Genomic DNA, 15399 nt, shown 5'->3' with positions numbered 1-15399 from the left:
AGAGTACCATGGCATAAAGAGAGCCGTGGAATCACCATGAAAATTGATACTTCTGTACGGTGAGCATGTTCGAAGGAAGTTGGAACATCATATTTACATGGAGTGTGCAAGGCAGTCATTGCGTGGACGTTGCTATTTCTGTTTTTTGTCTGCCCTCTCTTGTTTCAAGTAGTGACTTGCTTGAAACAATAGGAAACGGACATGACTGAGAGTAACGTCAATACCTTCAGTAATGTTTTGGAGCAAGGTCAAGCTTTTTTCTCAAAACCATTTCTACCACCTACTGTAGTAGTTAAAGATTTAGTTATCAAAAGTGGTAGCTGGAATCTTTGCCAACTCAAAAACTAGAGTCAATTCGATAAAACTTAGTGCATTTTCAGAATCAGGGGCCTCGAAATACCCTTGAATCTCATATTATAAAATTGAATTGAATATGAAAATATGAAATGAAATTTCATAATAAAAGCATGTTTCTAGTGCTTGTTGCTTATGTTGTTGTGTTGTTTGTATGTTGTTCGTGTATTAAATAGTCCAAAATAAGCACCAGTGCATCAGCTTTTTGTCAAGTAGAAGTGACCCGTTGGTCGAATAGCAGTGGCCCGTTGGTCGTATAGGGGTTTGACCAACGGGGCACTTTTTATTATCATTTAAAAGTTATTTTTCGGCAGTTAGTAGTTGGAAAATTAAAAAACTTTTTTGGCTAAGTATACCAGGGCATGTAACCTACTGTTATGCCAAAAAAGGAGGATGCATGACCTTTGTATGGAGAGAAAATAACAAATATGTGAAAAATGACCCGTTGTTGACACATCTCCCTACACATGTCAGTGTTCATGGAGCTGCTAATTAAACCACTTTGCTTGCTACAAATTTGTGTTATTGCCTCTTATTGTGTCCATTAAGATGCTAGAGTGCATTAGAAGATAGCGAGTGAGCAGTTTCAGGGATAAGCGAAAATTCGATATTTTGAAAAAATTCAAACCAGGTGAACCAGGGTCAAACGTTAATATTTTTTTGTGAAATTTGGTATAGGAGATACATTTACCAAAAGGAACAATATTCCAAACTGACGAAAATTTTAAACAAAAAAAAATTTTTTTTCGAGATTTTGCGCCAGCCTAAGCAACAGTCACTAACTTATTACATTATTCTTAGGCCAGCGATCGAGTAGTTAAAAGTTAGCAATACCAACTATATACCTTTACCCAGGTTGCTTATAGTAATTATTTTATGCAACATCATTGATCAAAAACTTGATTTTTTTTTCAAGTAGGCTACACAAAAAGTGATCTTGAAAGTGATCTTCTCTTCAAGATCACGATCTTGATCTTCAAGATCACATAGTTTGGTGATCTTGATCTTCAAGATCACCTATTCTTGGTGATCTTGATCTTCAAGATCACCAATACTGGTGATCTTGCCCATCTCTGCCTATAACTCATATTAATATGACTTCAAACAAATCTATTATGACAAACTAAGATATCAACATCGGCGGAGTCCTTCACTGGTGGCTCATTGCAATTGAATTCAGTTATGCCAAGAATACGCATGTTTAAAGACGCTTCATATTATGAGGACAGCTAGATCACAGCGACAGCCTAGGGGCTGGTAACGCCGAAAAGTACAAAAATACCACTTGTCAACATCTGATTAATGGCTGCAGTGACATCATCAAAGTCTTAAAGAACCATTTGATCCAGTCATAAAAAACGTGTCTTAAGCAAGAGGTCCAGCAAATAACTTCTTTGTGGGCAAAGATGGTGATCTATCCTCTTCCATATCTGAAAAGTATGTGAGCTTTAACGTTGGTAGACAGCAGTCACAAAATTTAAGTTCTCGCGAGCAAATCAGGCTTGCATTGATATGAAGTTTGAACTACTGGGTGAGCGGCAACAATAGTCCGCCCCGTCAGCTCAGTGGTTAAGCGCCTAAGATCAAGCGGCACTGGTTCGGCTCTCGGAGTGGGCACTTGAGCAACGCATTTCAGGACTGCTCTCCATTCAGCGGCACTCAGTGAATGGAATAACTTCCCGGAAACAACACTTCTATAACTATCGGTAACTTCTCTCGGTCAATCTCGGTAACCGAACCCTAGTTTAATCCTCAACAAGTGAAGTAGGCTATGCGAAACTGCCAGAAATAGCCTATCAGAGGCTTTGTCAGACCGAGGATAAAGATTTAAAAACTAACCAACCAATAGGTCAAGTGAAAATTTACAACGCTTCACAGCAGCCTACAATAAGTTCAGTAGGTCTTGCATAGGCAAAGTGACACCATGGGTGAAGAGTTGGGTTGCCGAGTGGTGATTCGATACCTTTCAAAGCCACACACGCAAGTTTTAGCAAGATAGGCTACTACTTGAAGGCAGAGAGGAAAATTGTTACTTCAGACCACGCAACCTAAATTTTGACTCATTACGACGCATGCATAGACACGATGATAGTAGCCTAATGGTCGAAGCAGTGCATAGATTTACTTGACAATCATTCTAAATACAATAAAAAAAAAACATCTTACAACTGTTACAAGATCCATAACGTGTACTGATGTCATCTCTGCTGTAAAACTGGTGACGAGAAGAATTCTGAATATTTGATATAATTACGTATTTGAAAGATAACTTAGATAAGAAAGATTCTTTTTAAACACGTTAATGTAGCCAAAAGTCGGTCAGATCGGTGCCCGATATAGTAAAGGTTTGAACCAAATGAAGTAGCTGTTTCGGTTTGTTGACTGATGGTCGGCATCGCATAATCTGATTTAGTCTTGAATCTTTGGCAACAGTAGAAAACTCAATCGCTATAAGACCAGTCCATAGGTATAGGCTGAGAATAAAAACCATGCAAACAAAACGTTTTGTTTGAAATGCAATCAACGTACAAGATAGCCTACAGATGCGATCATTTATAAATAATAATCATTCTTCTCTCGTATTGCATTGCCCGGTGTACAAACCACCTCATGGTATGAAAGGACTAGGCTCCATTGACGACGACACCAGATAGTGATAAACCGACGGGTGTTCGGATATATAAAGACAATACGAGAGAGAAATAATCAATTTAATCATGTTTTTAAAGATCTGTTTGTCGGCTGCATACCCGAGTGGTGAGAGCCCTGGAATGGCAATCGAAAGAGCACCGGTTGGACACCGCTCAAGAGCATGCAGCTGTGTCTTCGGCAGGACACTTAAAGGGCATGTCTGAAGGTGGACACGAAGATTGGCTTCCTTGCCTTCCCATCCACTTAATGTAAATCTTCAACCACCAGGTAAGCCTGGATACGACAAACAGTTTAATGAAACTGAATCCACAGAAAAGATCTGTTTGCGTTACAGCGTATAATTTATTGGATTTGATCGTGGGCCTTAGTTTGTCAATGTTTTGTAGCCTAAAGGTTGTGTAAAAAAAACAAAATAAAAAAAACGACAATTTCACATTTGTACAGTTTATGTCAGTTCAAACCTTGCCTTCTGCAATTTAGTTCAATTTGTTTTTATATCTGACCATTACAATAAAAAATAATATATACCAAACATAGCAGAGATCTAGAAAAAGTAGAAGCGACAAAATGCAACGTTATAACGTGCTTGATACCGAAACGGGATAATCAGTTTAAAATTTGGCACGGTCGCAACACCACATAACACCAATTCACGTGAATACTTACGTTGTCTGGAATAGCAAAAGTGACGCTCTTAGATTTTGCAACTGAAATAATAAACATGATAAACTTTAGCCTCAAAAAAAATTTTTTTTATAAAGGAGGAATTACTGCTAGAAATCAAACAATCGTAACAATGCTTAAACAGCATTTCAGTTACAATAAACAGTTGATGACAAAGTAAAAGAAATATCGAATCAGAAATGCTTTTCAATGTTGAATAACTTGTATAGACATAACTGTGTGGCAAAGATTGCGGTAAATCAGATTCAAACAGTGAAACATCAATAAATTTATGTCAATGCTTAGAATCACCATTTTAAGTGAACTTTTCTAAAATGTAGAAAAAGCACATGCGTTTTTCTAGGTTTCGGGGGTGCTCCCTAGATCCGCTCAAAGGCTTGCTGCACTACTTTGTTGATACTTATCTGTGGGCATTCATTTATAAAAATTGTGATCAATATAGGCATACCTGGTCTCTGCGGAGAATTCTTTTTATTTTTGAAGCGATCAAAAACAAAATCTTTCATCTGAAACAAAGAACTGGTTTAAAAATAAACAAAATTGGCACATGAAAGCTATTCGTCAAAAAGTTATAGAAAAAGATGCAAGGAAATGTTTGTTCAACGTAATTATCTGACGGACTTTAATAATTAAAGTTAACTTTAAAGGGGTATTAAAGGAAAAACCTGACTTGGCGATTTTCCACCTTCTTTGTGTTTAACATGCTACCATAAAACGATTTTCAATAAAATTTTGCCCCATTGCGGTCTGACCACCATTGTGCGCGTGCTTTTGTCAGAGCTTTCAAAACGAGATTGGCCTGAGCAACGAAGCGTGCGACTGTAAAGAACGTCATAAAGTCTAGCAATCAACCGATCACGCAATAATTGTTACTGCGGGCGATTTGACTGTAGGCTATGTAGCCTATGTATTTACATCAAAACAGCAGACAGTTTGCTCAAAACATCAGATTGGTAACGTGGCTTTTGTTATTGCTGGACTTTATGACGTATTCTTGAGCTGTGTTTGCATGTTTTGGTCATTTTGAAAAAAATGAAAATAAATGAAACACTGGACTTTGGGCCTTGCCAGCGCCATTGAAAACAATTTTTTTTGGGTAATTGTTTTTGAAATGTATTCTTGAATGTTCAGTTTACTCATTTTAATGCTTAATTCCGGTTTGAAATTTTCCTTTAGTATGCCTTTAATATGACCGACTTTAATATTAATAACAATAGAACTATTCTATTGTAGCCCCAAGCGATCTTAAAATTGCTAAACGAAATAATTAGGAGAGCTGGCTTCCTACACAGACCGTACAAGATCTTGCGATGGTGACGAGTTCACCTAATTTCAGACATCCTAAATTATTTTTTTCTCTACACACTCTACAATCCTCTGCCCGGTCGCATTCTGAATTCACTGAAAAAAAAAATGTGACGTTAACAGAAATGTTACCGTGTTGTACTGCGAGTGGACTTCTTTGTTTACATCTGAAACGCAAAAAGATCGGCATTTGAAGTATATCGGCTAAGCTGCTGTAGCAAGATATGAAAGCCAATCAAATCTGAGAAACGCAAACATTTGGTCTTGAAACAACATCGTGCAATTTGCTTTCCAATCAATTAGTACTGTAACTTGTGGTGAGAGCGATTGAATGACGGCCAGCCAGAAAAACCAGTCCTTTTTTACATCGATTCAATTCAAAAGGCGTCTCCAGAGACGCCTTTTGTTAATCTGAACTTTATTCAACAAAGTAGTTTCTCGAGTCGTAGCCTACAGAACAGATCAAATAATATCTAGGCAACATGACCTTTGACTGCTTTGCATAACTTTCTTAAAGCTTGAAAGATAACACTTTATGCTACCTGCAAATATCACGGACTTTGCTTCACGTTTTTGCACTGGCTGATCTGAAAATAGGGCAATAGTAATTTTGTTAGTTTAACGTTTTAGCTGTAGTTGTCTACATACTTCAACAAACATAAACGACAGTGAAAGTTTCATTAAAAGTTAGAATAAAGTATTGCCTACCAATAAATGTACAGACACGGGTGGTCTAAACTAGACAATAAACCAACGTAAAAGTCTCTGGGTTTGTGACATAGCAGGCGATAAAACAAATTATTTACTGTATTGTGAAGACAAAACAAGCATAACCTACTTAACAAGTTCACAGTAAGTTACTTTTAGAAAATATATTAGCCTATGAAGTGCTGTATATCAGAACCCACCGACAAGCAGTTATGCTACACCCGTGCCGAAGAGCCAGACAAACATTTCAACTCATGAATGTTACAACTGCTGATACATAGGTTACTTAAAACTGGCGCTAGAAAGAGAGATACATTACACTGGTCTACAAAAAAAGAATTTTTTTTGCTCCATAAACTTTGAAGACTGATTTAGAGTAATTTTGGGGTGCTGAATCCGAATCTGACCTCAGATTTATCCTATCACGTCAGGTTTGTGAAATATGATAACAACAAATTGTTACTTTCGTCAAAAGTGAAAGATTTGGCGTTGCGTTTACCACCAACATAATGCAGTGCTGTAACGAAAGGTTAGTGTTAGACAGGCCAAAACAGCTTAAATAAGGTTACTGGACAAGCATTGCCATAGGCCTGTTTAAATCTTTGTGGTTTCATGCAAAACATTGACGGGGGAGGGAGTCAGTTACACTTATAGCCTCCCTTTTAGCTTGTTATTACTGCCTTGTTAATAATGTTGCTTAGAAAACAAATTGGTATCAAAATTATAATTGGTAGGTGTATTTCAGCTGCTTATGCACTACATGGCCTGGATTTCTGGATCTTGCACAATGTGTATGTGCAATAAACGCAACGTCAAATTTTCCACTTTTGACAAAAGTGACAATATGCTGTTATCATATCTCACAAATCTGACGTGATAGCATAAATCTGAGGTTAGATTCGGAATCAGCACCCCAAAATTACTTTAAATCAGTTTTCAAAGTTTATAAAGCAAAAATTGTGTAGACCAGTGTTATCTATCAACTTATATTACTACAATTATAATTTTATTTTACACCAGTTTGGTGCAAAATAGTGGCAATAAAAAAAACTTCTATAATTGGCATTTTTCATCCAATTCTCGCAGTTCTTCTGAGCTGTGCTCTGTAGCCTAATGGTAAGGAATAGAACTCTTCGCATAAAAGTTTGAGCTGGTCCCCCATGCGAAGAATTCAATTCTTTACAGAACACAGCCCAAAACAGCTACGGAAATATCCAGTTACGGACATTACTAGAAACTACCACTAAATCAGTTACAAACAACCACCTGTGCCGGATGTTGGACTTGCGCGTATCTTTTCCACAAACAGAGCAACAGTAACCAAGAAAAAGATGATTGAAAGAAATAGCAGTGTAAGAAATGTGGCAGACTGACCGAACAAAAAGCTGACGTCAAAGAATGAATGCTCGAAAACCACGACTTCAAATAGAATTCTATGTACTCCCTCGAATTGAGAAGATCGCAGCACCAAATCGTAAAAGCCTCTGTCTGAAACCCTCACCTTCAACAAGAGAAAACGTTTATGAAACTGAAAAGGCTAAAGAAACAAAATAATTATAAAATTATCGTCATATTTCCCGTCGCTTTATCATGTCTCACAGCTTTAGCAACAGCATAACTTTTAGATTATATTCAGTAAACAACTGTTTTGAAAAAATACAACTCCACAATTGCATCTCTCCTTTATGCTAGAAGCGCATGGCCCTTTCTGTTGGCAGTACATTCCTATATCTGACAGAGGAAACCAGTTCCGGATTAGCACTCTTCTAGAATCTTTTTTTTGCCTCATACATTTTATTCTGTTACCAGTCTCCTTATCTCACAACAGAGAAACCCCATCGCCTCCAACCCTCGACGAGAGGAAGGAACTTAATGATGATGATCTCATTCCGAGGATCAAGGATACAGTTGTAACAACGCACGTGGTACATTTGTATGGGGCGCCGTTTGGAAAAACACAATTTAGCAATTTTGCAACACCAATTTAGCAATTTTGCAACACATTTAGCTATATTGCAACAATTTAACTAAATTGCAAAAATACGATTTAGTTATATTGCAACGATTTAGCTAAATTGCAACAATTTAGCTAAATTGCAAAATACGATTTAGCTAAATTGCAACAATTTAGCTAAATTGCAACATACGATTTAGCTAAATTGCAACAATTTAGCTAAATTGCAAAATACGATTTAGCTAAATTGTTGCAATTTAGCTAAATTGCAAAATACGATTTAGCTAAATTGCAACAATTTAGCTAAATTGCAAAATACGATTTAGCTAAATTGCAACAATTTAGCTAAATTGCAAAATACGATTTAGCTAAATTGCAAAATACGATTTAGCTAAATTGCAACAATTTAGCTAAATTGCAAAATACGATTTAGCTATATTGCAACAATTTAGCTAAATCGTTGTTGTAATATGCTAATGAGGACAGCCGCGTTTCCATCTGTAATTTAAAGAATTGCCAAAGTCGAATGGGACGGTTTTTGCTGTTTAGGCTAGGCCTATTCTGTTTTGCATCTGGTGCGGTACCTGTAGATAAGTAACGCGTCGTTTCTTACAGTTTGATATGTTTTAGAGCCCTAAATCAGTTGCGGCAGTTTTGGGATGTGGATTAACAATTGCTTTGGAGAACCAAGCTTAACTCAGTAGGCCTAACTGTCTGACTATTAACCGTCGAATGTCTTTCAGGCTAAAATTGACTGCTTGGACAAGGCATACCGTACCGGTGCAGAAATAAGTTGTGTGGCAAGTGTGTCTGGCTATTACAGTTTAGTGTGCTGCATATTGGTTAGCAAGATACCAGTAGTACCGGCAGGTTGCCATTTTGTATCGGTAGGTACAAGTAAGGTGGGTGCTCTTCCACAAGACGCCCTGTTGGTCAACCGGACAAAATGATGACGTCACACACATTGGAATGGACTATTATGAAGGAGGAAGTGCGGGGTGGAAATGCAATGAAACACACCAGAAGGAAATTGTCTCCCATTTATTGATTTGTTGTTCAATTTCAACAGATTTGCTATCGTTGAAAAGCACAAGCATAGATCTAACCAACTAAGTTAATACCAAGTCCCAAAATAGTTAATGCTTACATACATGATCAATGGGACAAGGGGCTATGTCCCAGGGGACACTTTGCTAGATACATCAATTGATTGTCAAGGGTATGATGGAATGAAAGAGACTCAAGAGAAAAAGAAGCAGAACTTGTTTTCTTGGTTTTCATCAATAAATAGACCCGCTTTTCTTTTCAGACATGATAAAATAGGACACTTTAAATGTTCAATGAATTGAAATCTAAAAAGGTATATACTTTTGCCATGATCTATAGCAAAGTGTAGTGTAATAAGGCTTTTCAAGATTGTACAAAATAAAGCAGTAGCTCTTATTTACATCCCTAGTGAAAAATACTTTTTAAGTGAAAAAAATTCCTTTTTATCATTGCAAATAAACTTTTGATAATGGTTTGAATTTGGTCAAGTTTAGGTGGCCACCAGATGGAGCTAGTACTATTTTGGGACTTGGTATTAACTTAGTTGGTTAGATCTATGCTTGTGCTTTTCAACGATAGCAAATCTGTTGAAATTGAACAACAAATCAATAAATGGGAGACAATTTCCTTCTGGTGTGTTTCATTGCATTTCCACCCCGCACTTCCTCCTTCATAATAGTCCATTCCAATGTGTGTGACGTCATCATTTTGTCCGGTTGACCAACAGGGCGTCTTGTGGAAGAGCACCCACCTTACTTGTACCTACCGATACAAAATGGCAACCTGCCGGTACTACTGGTATCTTGCTAACCAATATGCAGCACACTAAACTGTAATAGCCAGACACACTTGCCACACAACTTATTTCTGCACCGGTACGGTATGCCTCGTCCAAGCAGTCAATTTTAGCCTGAAAGACATTCGACGGTTAATAGTCAGACAGTTAGGCCTACTGAGTTAAGCTTGGTTCTCCAAAGCAATTGTTAATCCACATCCCAATACTGCCGCAACTGATCTAGGGCTCTAAAACATATCAAACTGTAAGAAACGACGCGTTACTTATCTACAGGTACCGCACCAGATGCAAAACAGAATAGGCCTAGCCTAAACAGCAAAAGCCGTCCCATTCGACTTTGGCAATTCTTTAAATTACAGATGGAAACGCGGCTGTCCTCATTAGCATATTACAACAACGATTTAGCTAAATTGTTGCAATTTAGCTAAATTGCAAAATACGATTTAGCTAAATTGCAACAATTTAGCTAAATTGCAAAATACGATTTAGCCAAATTGCAAAATACGATTTAGCTAAATTGCAACAATTTAGCTAAATCGTATTTTGCAATTTAGCTAAATTGCAACAATTTAGCTAAATCGTATTTTGCAATTTAGCTAAATTGTTGCAATTTAGCTAAATCGTATTTTGCAATTTGGCTAAATCGTATTTTGCAATTTAGCTAAATTGTTGCAATTTAGCTAAATCGTATTTTGCAATTTAGCTAAATTGTTGCAATTTAGCTAAATTGCAAAATACGATTTAGCTAAATTGTTGCAATATAACTAAATCGTATTTTTGCAATTTAGTTAAATTGTTGCAATATAGCTAAATGTGTTGCAAAATTGCTAAATTGGTGTTGCAAAATTGCTAAATTGTGTTTTTCCAAACGGCGCCCCATACATTTGTTAACTTGATTCATGAGTACAAATACTGTTGCTTGCATGGTATAAACACATTTACATCATTCATCACGAAATGAAAGGTTTGTCTCTCATCCACGTTGCTGATTATGGTTGGTCCTTGCTTCGAAAACCTGTGGGTTTGTAGACCTGAAAGACAATAACAACTTGAATAATAACGCAGCTCAATTCCTCAGGTGAATCTTAACAAAATAATTGACTCTTTGTGGAGTGTTGATTGTGTGAAAGATCGACCGAGTACCTAGAGCGCAGAGCTCAAAAAGAACGAAGAAAATATGAAAAGTCTGAAGTCGCATAAGCAATGCATTAGACTCAAAGTAGTTTTGTAGCCAACTAAAGACGACGTTTCACTTAATGTTCGATGAAACTTCAGCAACACAGTGTACAAAGCTTTGGCTTGTGTACAGTGTGGTTGCCTGTAAATTATTCCTTTCCCTCTAAGTGTCATTTAATAATCTGCTACTGATGTGCGTTGCTTGTAGGCTACACACACACCGAAAAACTTGCACAACTGTTGCTCAATCACTCGTTTCTTGTTTCATACAGCTAGGTATCAAATGAGCTATTAAGGTGGGGTACAAACCAAATTACCAACCTGCTTTCACAATATCAACGTACTCAGCGAGAGGATGTGCCCAGACAGTGACGTTACACCAGTGAGACTGGCTGACAGTCCAATTACATGTGGTCATTAGGTCGCTATAAGGTTTGTCTATGACAACATAAAATATTTTTGAAGATATGCCAGACCATAGGCGTCGAAATAGGGTGGGCCGGGTGGGCGACGCCCACCCTGTCGTGAAACGAGGGTGGGCAAAATATGTTTCGCCCACCCTGTTTTCATGACACTTATGAGGTGTTCGTTACAATTATTTCCGGTTTTCTTAAACGCTGGACTATCCAACCAACTGCAGCGCAACTTCTTGTTTTACGCTAGCCTATGTCTCTCGCTAGGTATCCGACAGAACAAAGCAATTCCGCAACAACGCTGCGTGGAAAAAAATGTGGTACTCACTGCATTGTTGTTGCTACGGCAACTGCCACAGCTGGCAATTCCTGGTGGGAGAAAGCCACGTTTGATCTTTTCTCCGAATGGTCTAACTTTCGTTACGTCACAATCAAACTTCAGTTCCCGGTCAGCGTAAGGGAATGTGAATATGACATCATAATGAACATGACAATAATATAACCGATACAAACTAGAGACGTACTAAAACAATCGCTTTTACAAATGCGGCAAATCCGAAGGCGCCACTTTAAAGATAACAGATCACGAGTCACGCGCTTTTTAGGTCGCAAAGGAAAACATAAAAGAAGTTTGTTTAGTTTAGCAGCGCTCATAAGATCGCAAGATGCAAGAAAGAAAACATCCAACCTATTAAAGCTTAATTGCTGCAGCGACGCTAAACGCAGTCTTTGTGAGAAAGATTAAGCACACTTTTCGAAATTAGCGTCGGCAATTGCCGAGGTGATTGTAAGGACAACAAGATTACAAGAAAAAACTAATTTTCTTAGACTACACCAGACTAGAATGTTGATTCAATCTTACTATTGCTGGATGTTTTATTTGGGTTACTTCCTACTTCGCCGGCACTTAGACACGTGCCCAGCTGGGAGAATCTTTTATAAAAATATCACCCTATTAGTATTTGCATTGATTTAACTCCAGTAGACGTCAAATTATTGTAAGTATCCACTTCTTGTTGCGCCTCGCTTTCCGTTATCTCGTCCAGCTGATACAGCATCTGATGATACCGATTCTGACTAGTTCATCAAACAGACTTTGTGTTGCTCGCAGTGTCCCAATTGTGCCGAAATTATGTTGGCTTATAAGCTTACGTAAATCGAGGCGATCTTCTCGCAGGGAGCTATTAATATGTTACCCGTACCTGGTTGAGCAATTAACGTTATTTTATGATAATTCAACGTCGCTAAATGTCGAATTAATGTAAAACAAACGTAAATTTCTTATTGGGCATTGTTGTTACGCAGTATAACCTGCCGGAAAAATTAAATCGATTTGTGCTGACTCGAACGTTGAATCAACCCAAAATTAACTTACTTTTCCCTCCCGGTGAGTTTTTTAACGTGAATTACCGTAACAGCGTGCGTATCGCGTTGCTCGCTTTATCACTACTTTTGGTATTACATCACAACAAATCAAACAATGCGTTCGTAATAGACTAGGCCTACTCTAGGATATTTTTCGCTTCTCGTTTTACATGTTTTAGTACAATCTTTCTAATAAATATTCACAGTAATTGCCGAGGCAATTTCAACTTTTGCCGTTTGGCCTCGGCAACGTTTTTGCCGAAGTAAAAATATGCTCATTTTGAAGACCGAACCATTGCGAATTTGCAAACATATACATTCAATGAAATCTGTTTGAAAATTCTCGCCCACCCAGAATTCCTCTTTTCTAAGAAAAAATCGACGCCTATGTGCCAGACCATGCAATATTCCTCCGCAAGCTCATAAGTAAATCTTCAGGTGAAAGCACAAGGGTGAGAGCAAATAAGCACAAACTTTTAAAAACATAGTCCACCAAATAGTATAATTCCAAGGAGCCTACTGCCCCAGAATTATGTTGAAGCTTTTCATACTAGGTTGGTTGACTCGTTGAAAAAACACATTCACAACAGATCATATCAGTGATAATCCGTACTGGCCCGATCAACCAGGTGGAAAGATAACAAAAAGGAAAAAATAGTACACAAAAGTATTTTCTGAACAAATGAAAAACAGGCCGATGAAATGTGGCCGACTTAATGCGGCTAACTGCACTATATTTATCTGCAGACTAAAGTCCCACTCGGTCAGCTTAAGTTAGGGATATATCCGTGGCTTAAGTTTGAAGTGTTGTGGCAAGTAATTACATTCGATTTCAGTAAAAACAAACTTAACTTTGTGTTTCTCGGCAGTCGAGTGTAGCTAGAATTGACAGCGATATTTACGTGTTTCGTCCATGAGACTGGGCTCATCAGTATCGCACCACTAATTCATACCACACAGTTCTCAACCGCTGCTTTTGTCAGTCAATAGAATCCTTACAAATCAACTTAAGTTTGTGGGCAGCTTGAGCATCTTCTCCTGATGAAGCAACTTTTCAGTTCAATTAACGCAAAATCTTTACGTACTAACTTAAGACATTCAGCGTAAAATTTGATGACTTCCCAGTGCTGTACTCTTCAGTGTAACCAGTCAGTGCTTGACAGAATACAACTTTTTTGTTATCGGTTGGACGAAGCGATACCAGCATCAGTGGTTGTGTCTGGAAAATATTATACCTCTATTCTGTTATAAAACAGCCTTCCCAGACAGCAAATCAGTCGTTTTTTTACATCTCCGTCAACCTCTATAAACGTTAAATCCATGTTAAAAACGACTGATTTTCTGTCTTTTTTTTTTCTCATAAAAAATGGCCTTTACGACGCGAAAGTTTTATTAAAAAATAACACCAGTTCCGGAACCTGGTGAGTTTATGCGTATATCCGATCAATCGATTACTTCCTTGTATTATTCCTTGTACAAAATAATTCTACCACATAACATAAATCGACCTAATGACATTGAACAGAATCATTGTTTTGTTTATGCTTAAATTGAAACAAATATTAGTATATGATATTTTGTTATGTTCTTCTGGTGCGCAAGAGACATCACAAAATGTTGTCAATGATGAACTAGGTCACGTAGCCTAACGACTAATCCATCACTGCAAGTCTGCAACATAAAACGGTTAAATAGAGTCATTGAAAGTAACAAAATAACTTGAACAACATTTCGTGCAAATGAGAGAAACAAAGATGAATGGGCATAATAAAGGCTGCTGGTATTATTCACATAATTACATGACCATAGTAACAGATGACAACAGGGAAGCATGGCAAAAGGGCCGCAAAAAGTGGCAGACCCTTGCTAGCGGGGATAAACGCCAGGTCTCCTCTACTTAAAGAAACAAACGGATGATGATGACCATTGTTGCAGATCCACAAAGAATCGTATTTCAATATTTCGTCAAAATGAACCTTCTCGCCTGACTGATAAAATGCCAGATTTCTTTAATAGTAGACTACAATAATTGACGCTAAACTACCTTCGGTAAATGTATTCCAAGATTTCCAACATTAAACAAGGTGTAGTTGCCATATGGAATCACTTCATCATAATTGCAATGTAAATCTAAACTTCCTCCTTCCTTAGCGGTCAAATTGCCTGTTAAGTTCACAGCTGGAGCTGCAAAAACAATTTGATTAAAAAGCAAGCTAAGGTTTATCAACTTCTTTTCTCTTACACCTCGGTTAGCCAATGTCCAGTGTCGTCGTCAATGGAAACTAGACCCTCCATACCATGGGGGAGGGGTTGTACAGCGGAAGTCACCAAATGGCCTACAGTGAGCAGTTCACCGTATTCACAGGTAGCACTCTCGGCCAAGCCCCAATGCAACATATATATCTGCACCAAAGCGTCCAACATTGGTGAGCAGGCAAATACGCCTTGATAAGGCAAGTCTGGAAAGACTATGGCCTAACTGGCTCTCATATGAAGATTCCATCACTTGACGAAGTGGAGATGTGCTATCTGACACCATTGTTTACTAGAGTATCCACCAGTGGCTGTCAAAAGGTTAAGTGCAGAGTGTACAAATGGCTTTCTTGATCTCAGTCGTTGCTTTGGTAAATGAAAACAATAAAACAAAATAGTTGCACAATACAAAGGTCACATAAAAACAAAATATACTTAGTTGCACAGTGCATAGGCTAGGTTACATTGCTGAAGAAATATTCTCCGTAGATATAAAACATACTGTCAATCTATGCCACTAGAAATAAAATACATTATCAAACAGAAACATAATGAGCAATTGAGCATGAATAAGCTAAAAGGCGCGGTAAGCAAAGAACTGAAAACGCAAATTAATGGCACGGAGACCTAGCAAGATTCAGTTGAAGCATCAAGCTCATATTCAGTTTCATCAGGGCTGCGGAGTCGGAAGG

At 37.8% G+C, this 15399-nt stretch overlaps 1 protein-coding gene across 6 annotated transcripts in view; it reads right to left on the bottom strand.

Moving 5' to 3' along the window:
* Nucleotides 1-737: 737 nt before the first annotated feature.
* LOC145781343 (uncharacterized) overlaps nt 738-15399 on the bottom strand; it is a 28785-nt gene continuing 14123 nt past the window's right edge. Inside the window, exons 8-18 of one of the 6 annotated variants that reach the window (XM_082593124.1) lie at nt 14499-14638; nt 13544-13691; nt 10998-11114; nt 10443-10531; nt 7078-7204; nt 5538-5582; nt 5128-5162; nt 4139-4196; nt 3673-3713; nt 2521-2587; nt 738-1784 (exon numbers count right to left, since the gene is read on the bottom strand). In XM_082593124.1, coding sequence (XP_082449250.1) covers nt 1720-1784; nt 2521-2587; nt 3673-3713; nt 4139-4196; nt 5128-5162; nt 5538-5582; nt 7078-7204; nt 10443-10531; nt 10998-11114; nt 13544-13691; nt 14499-14638 — 932 coding nt within the window. In that variant the 3' untranslated portion in view covers nt 738-1719. Of the gene's footprint in view, nt 1785-2520; nt 2588-3672; nt 3714-4138; nt 4197-5127; nt 5163-5537; nt 5583-6969; nt 7205-10442; nt 10532-10997; nt 11115-13543; nt 13692-14498; nt 14639-15399 lie in introns of those variants that run through there. The other 5 variants (XM_082593122.1, XM_082593123.1, XM_082593125.1 and 2 more) reach the window with 5 other exon arrangements.

Source organism: Aplidium turbinatum, chromosome 12 (genome assembly GCF_918807975.1).
Source record: "Aplidium turbinatum chromosome 12, kaAplTurb1.1, whole genome shotgun sequence".
Taxonomy (NCBI): Eukaryota; Metazoa; Chordata; class Ascidiacea; order Aplousobranchia; family Polyclinidae; genus Aplidium; species Aplidium turbinatum.
The sequence above is the reverse complement of the archived record's forward strand: the minus strand, read 5'-3'. Positions and strand labels throughout refer to the sequence as shown.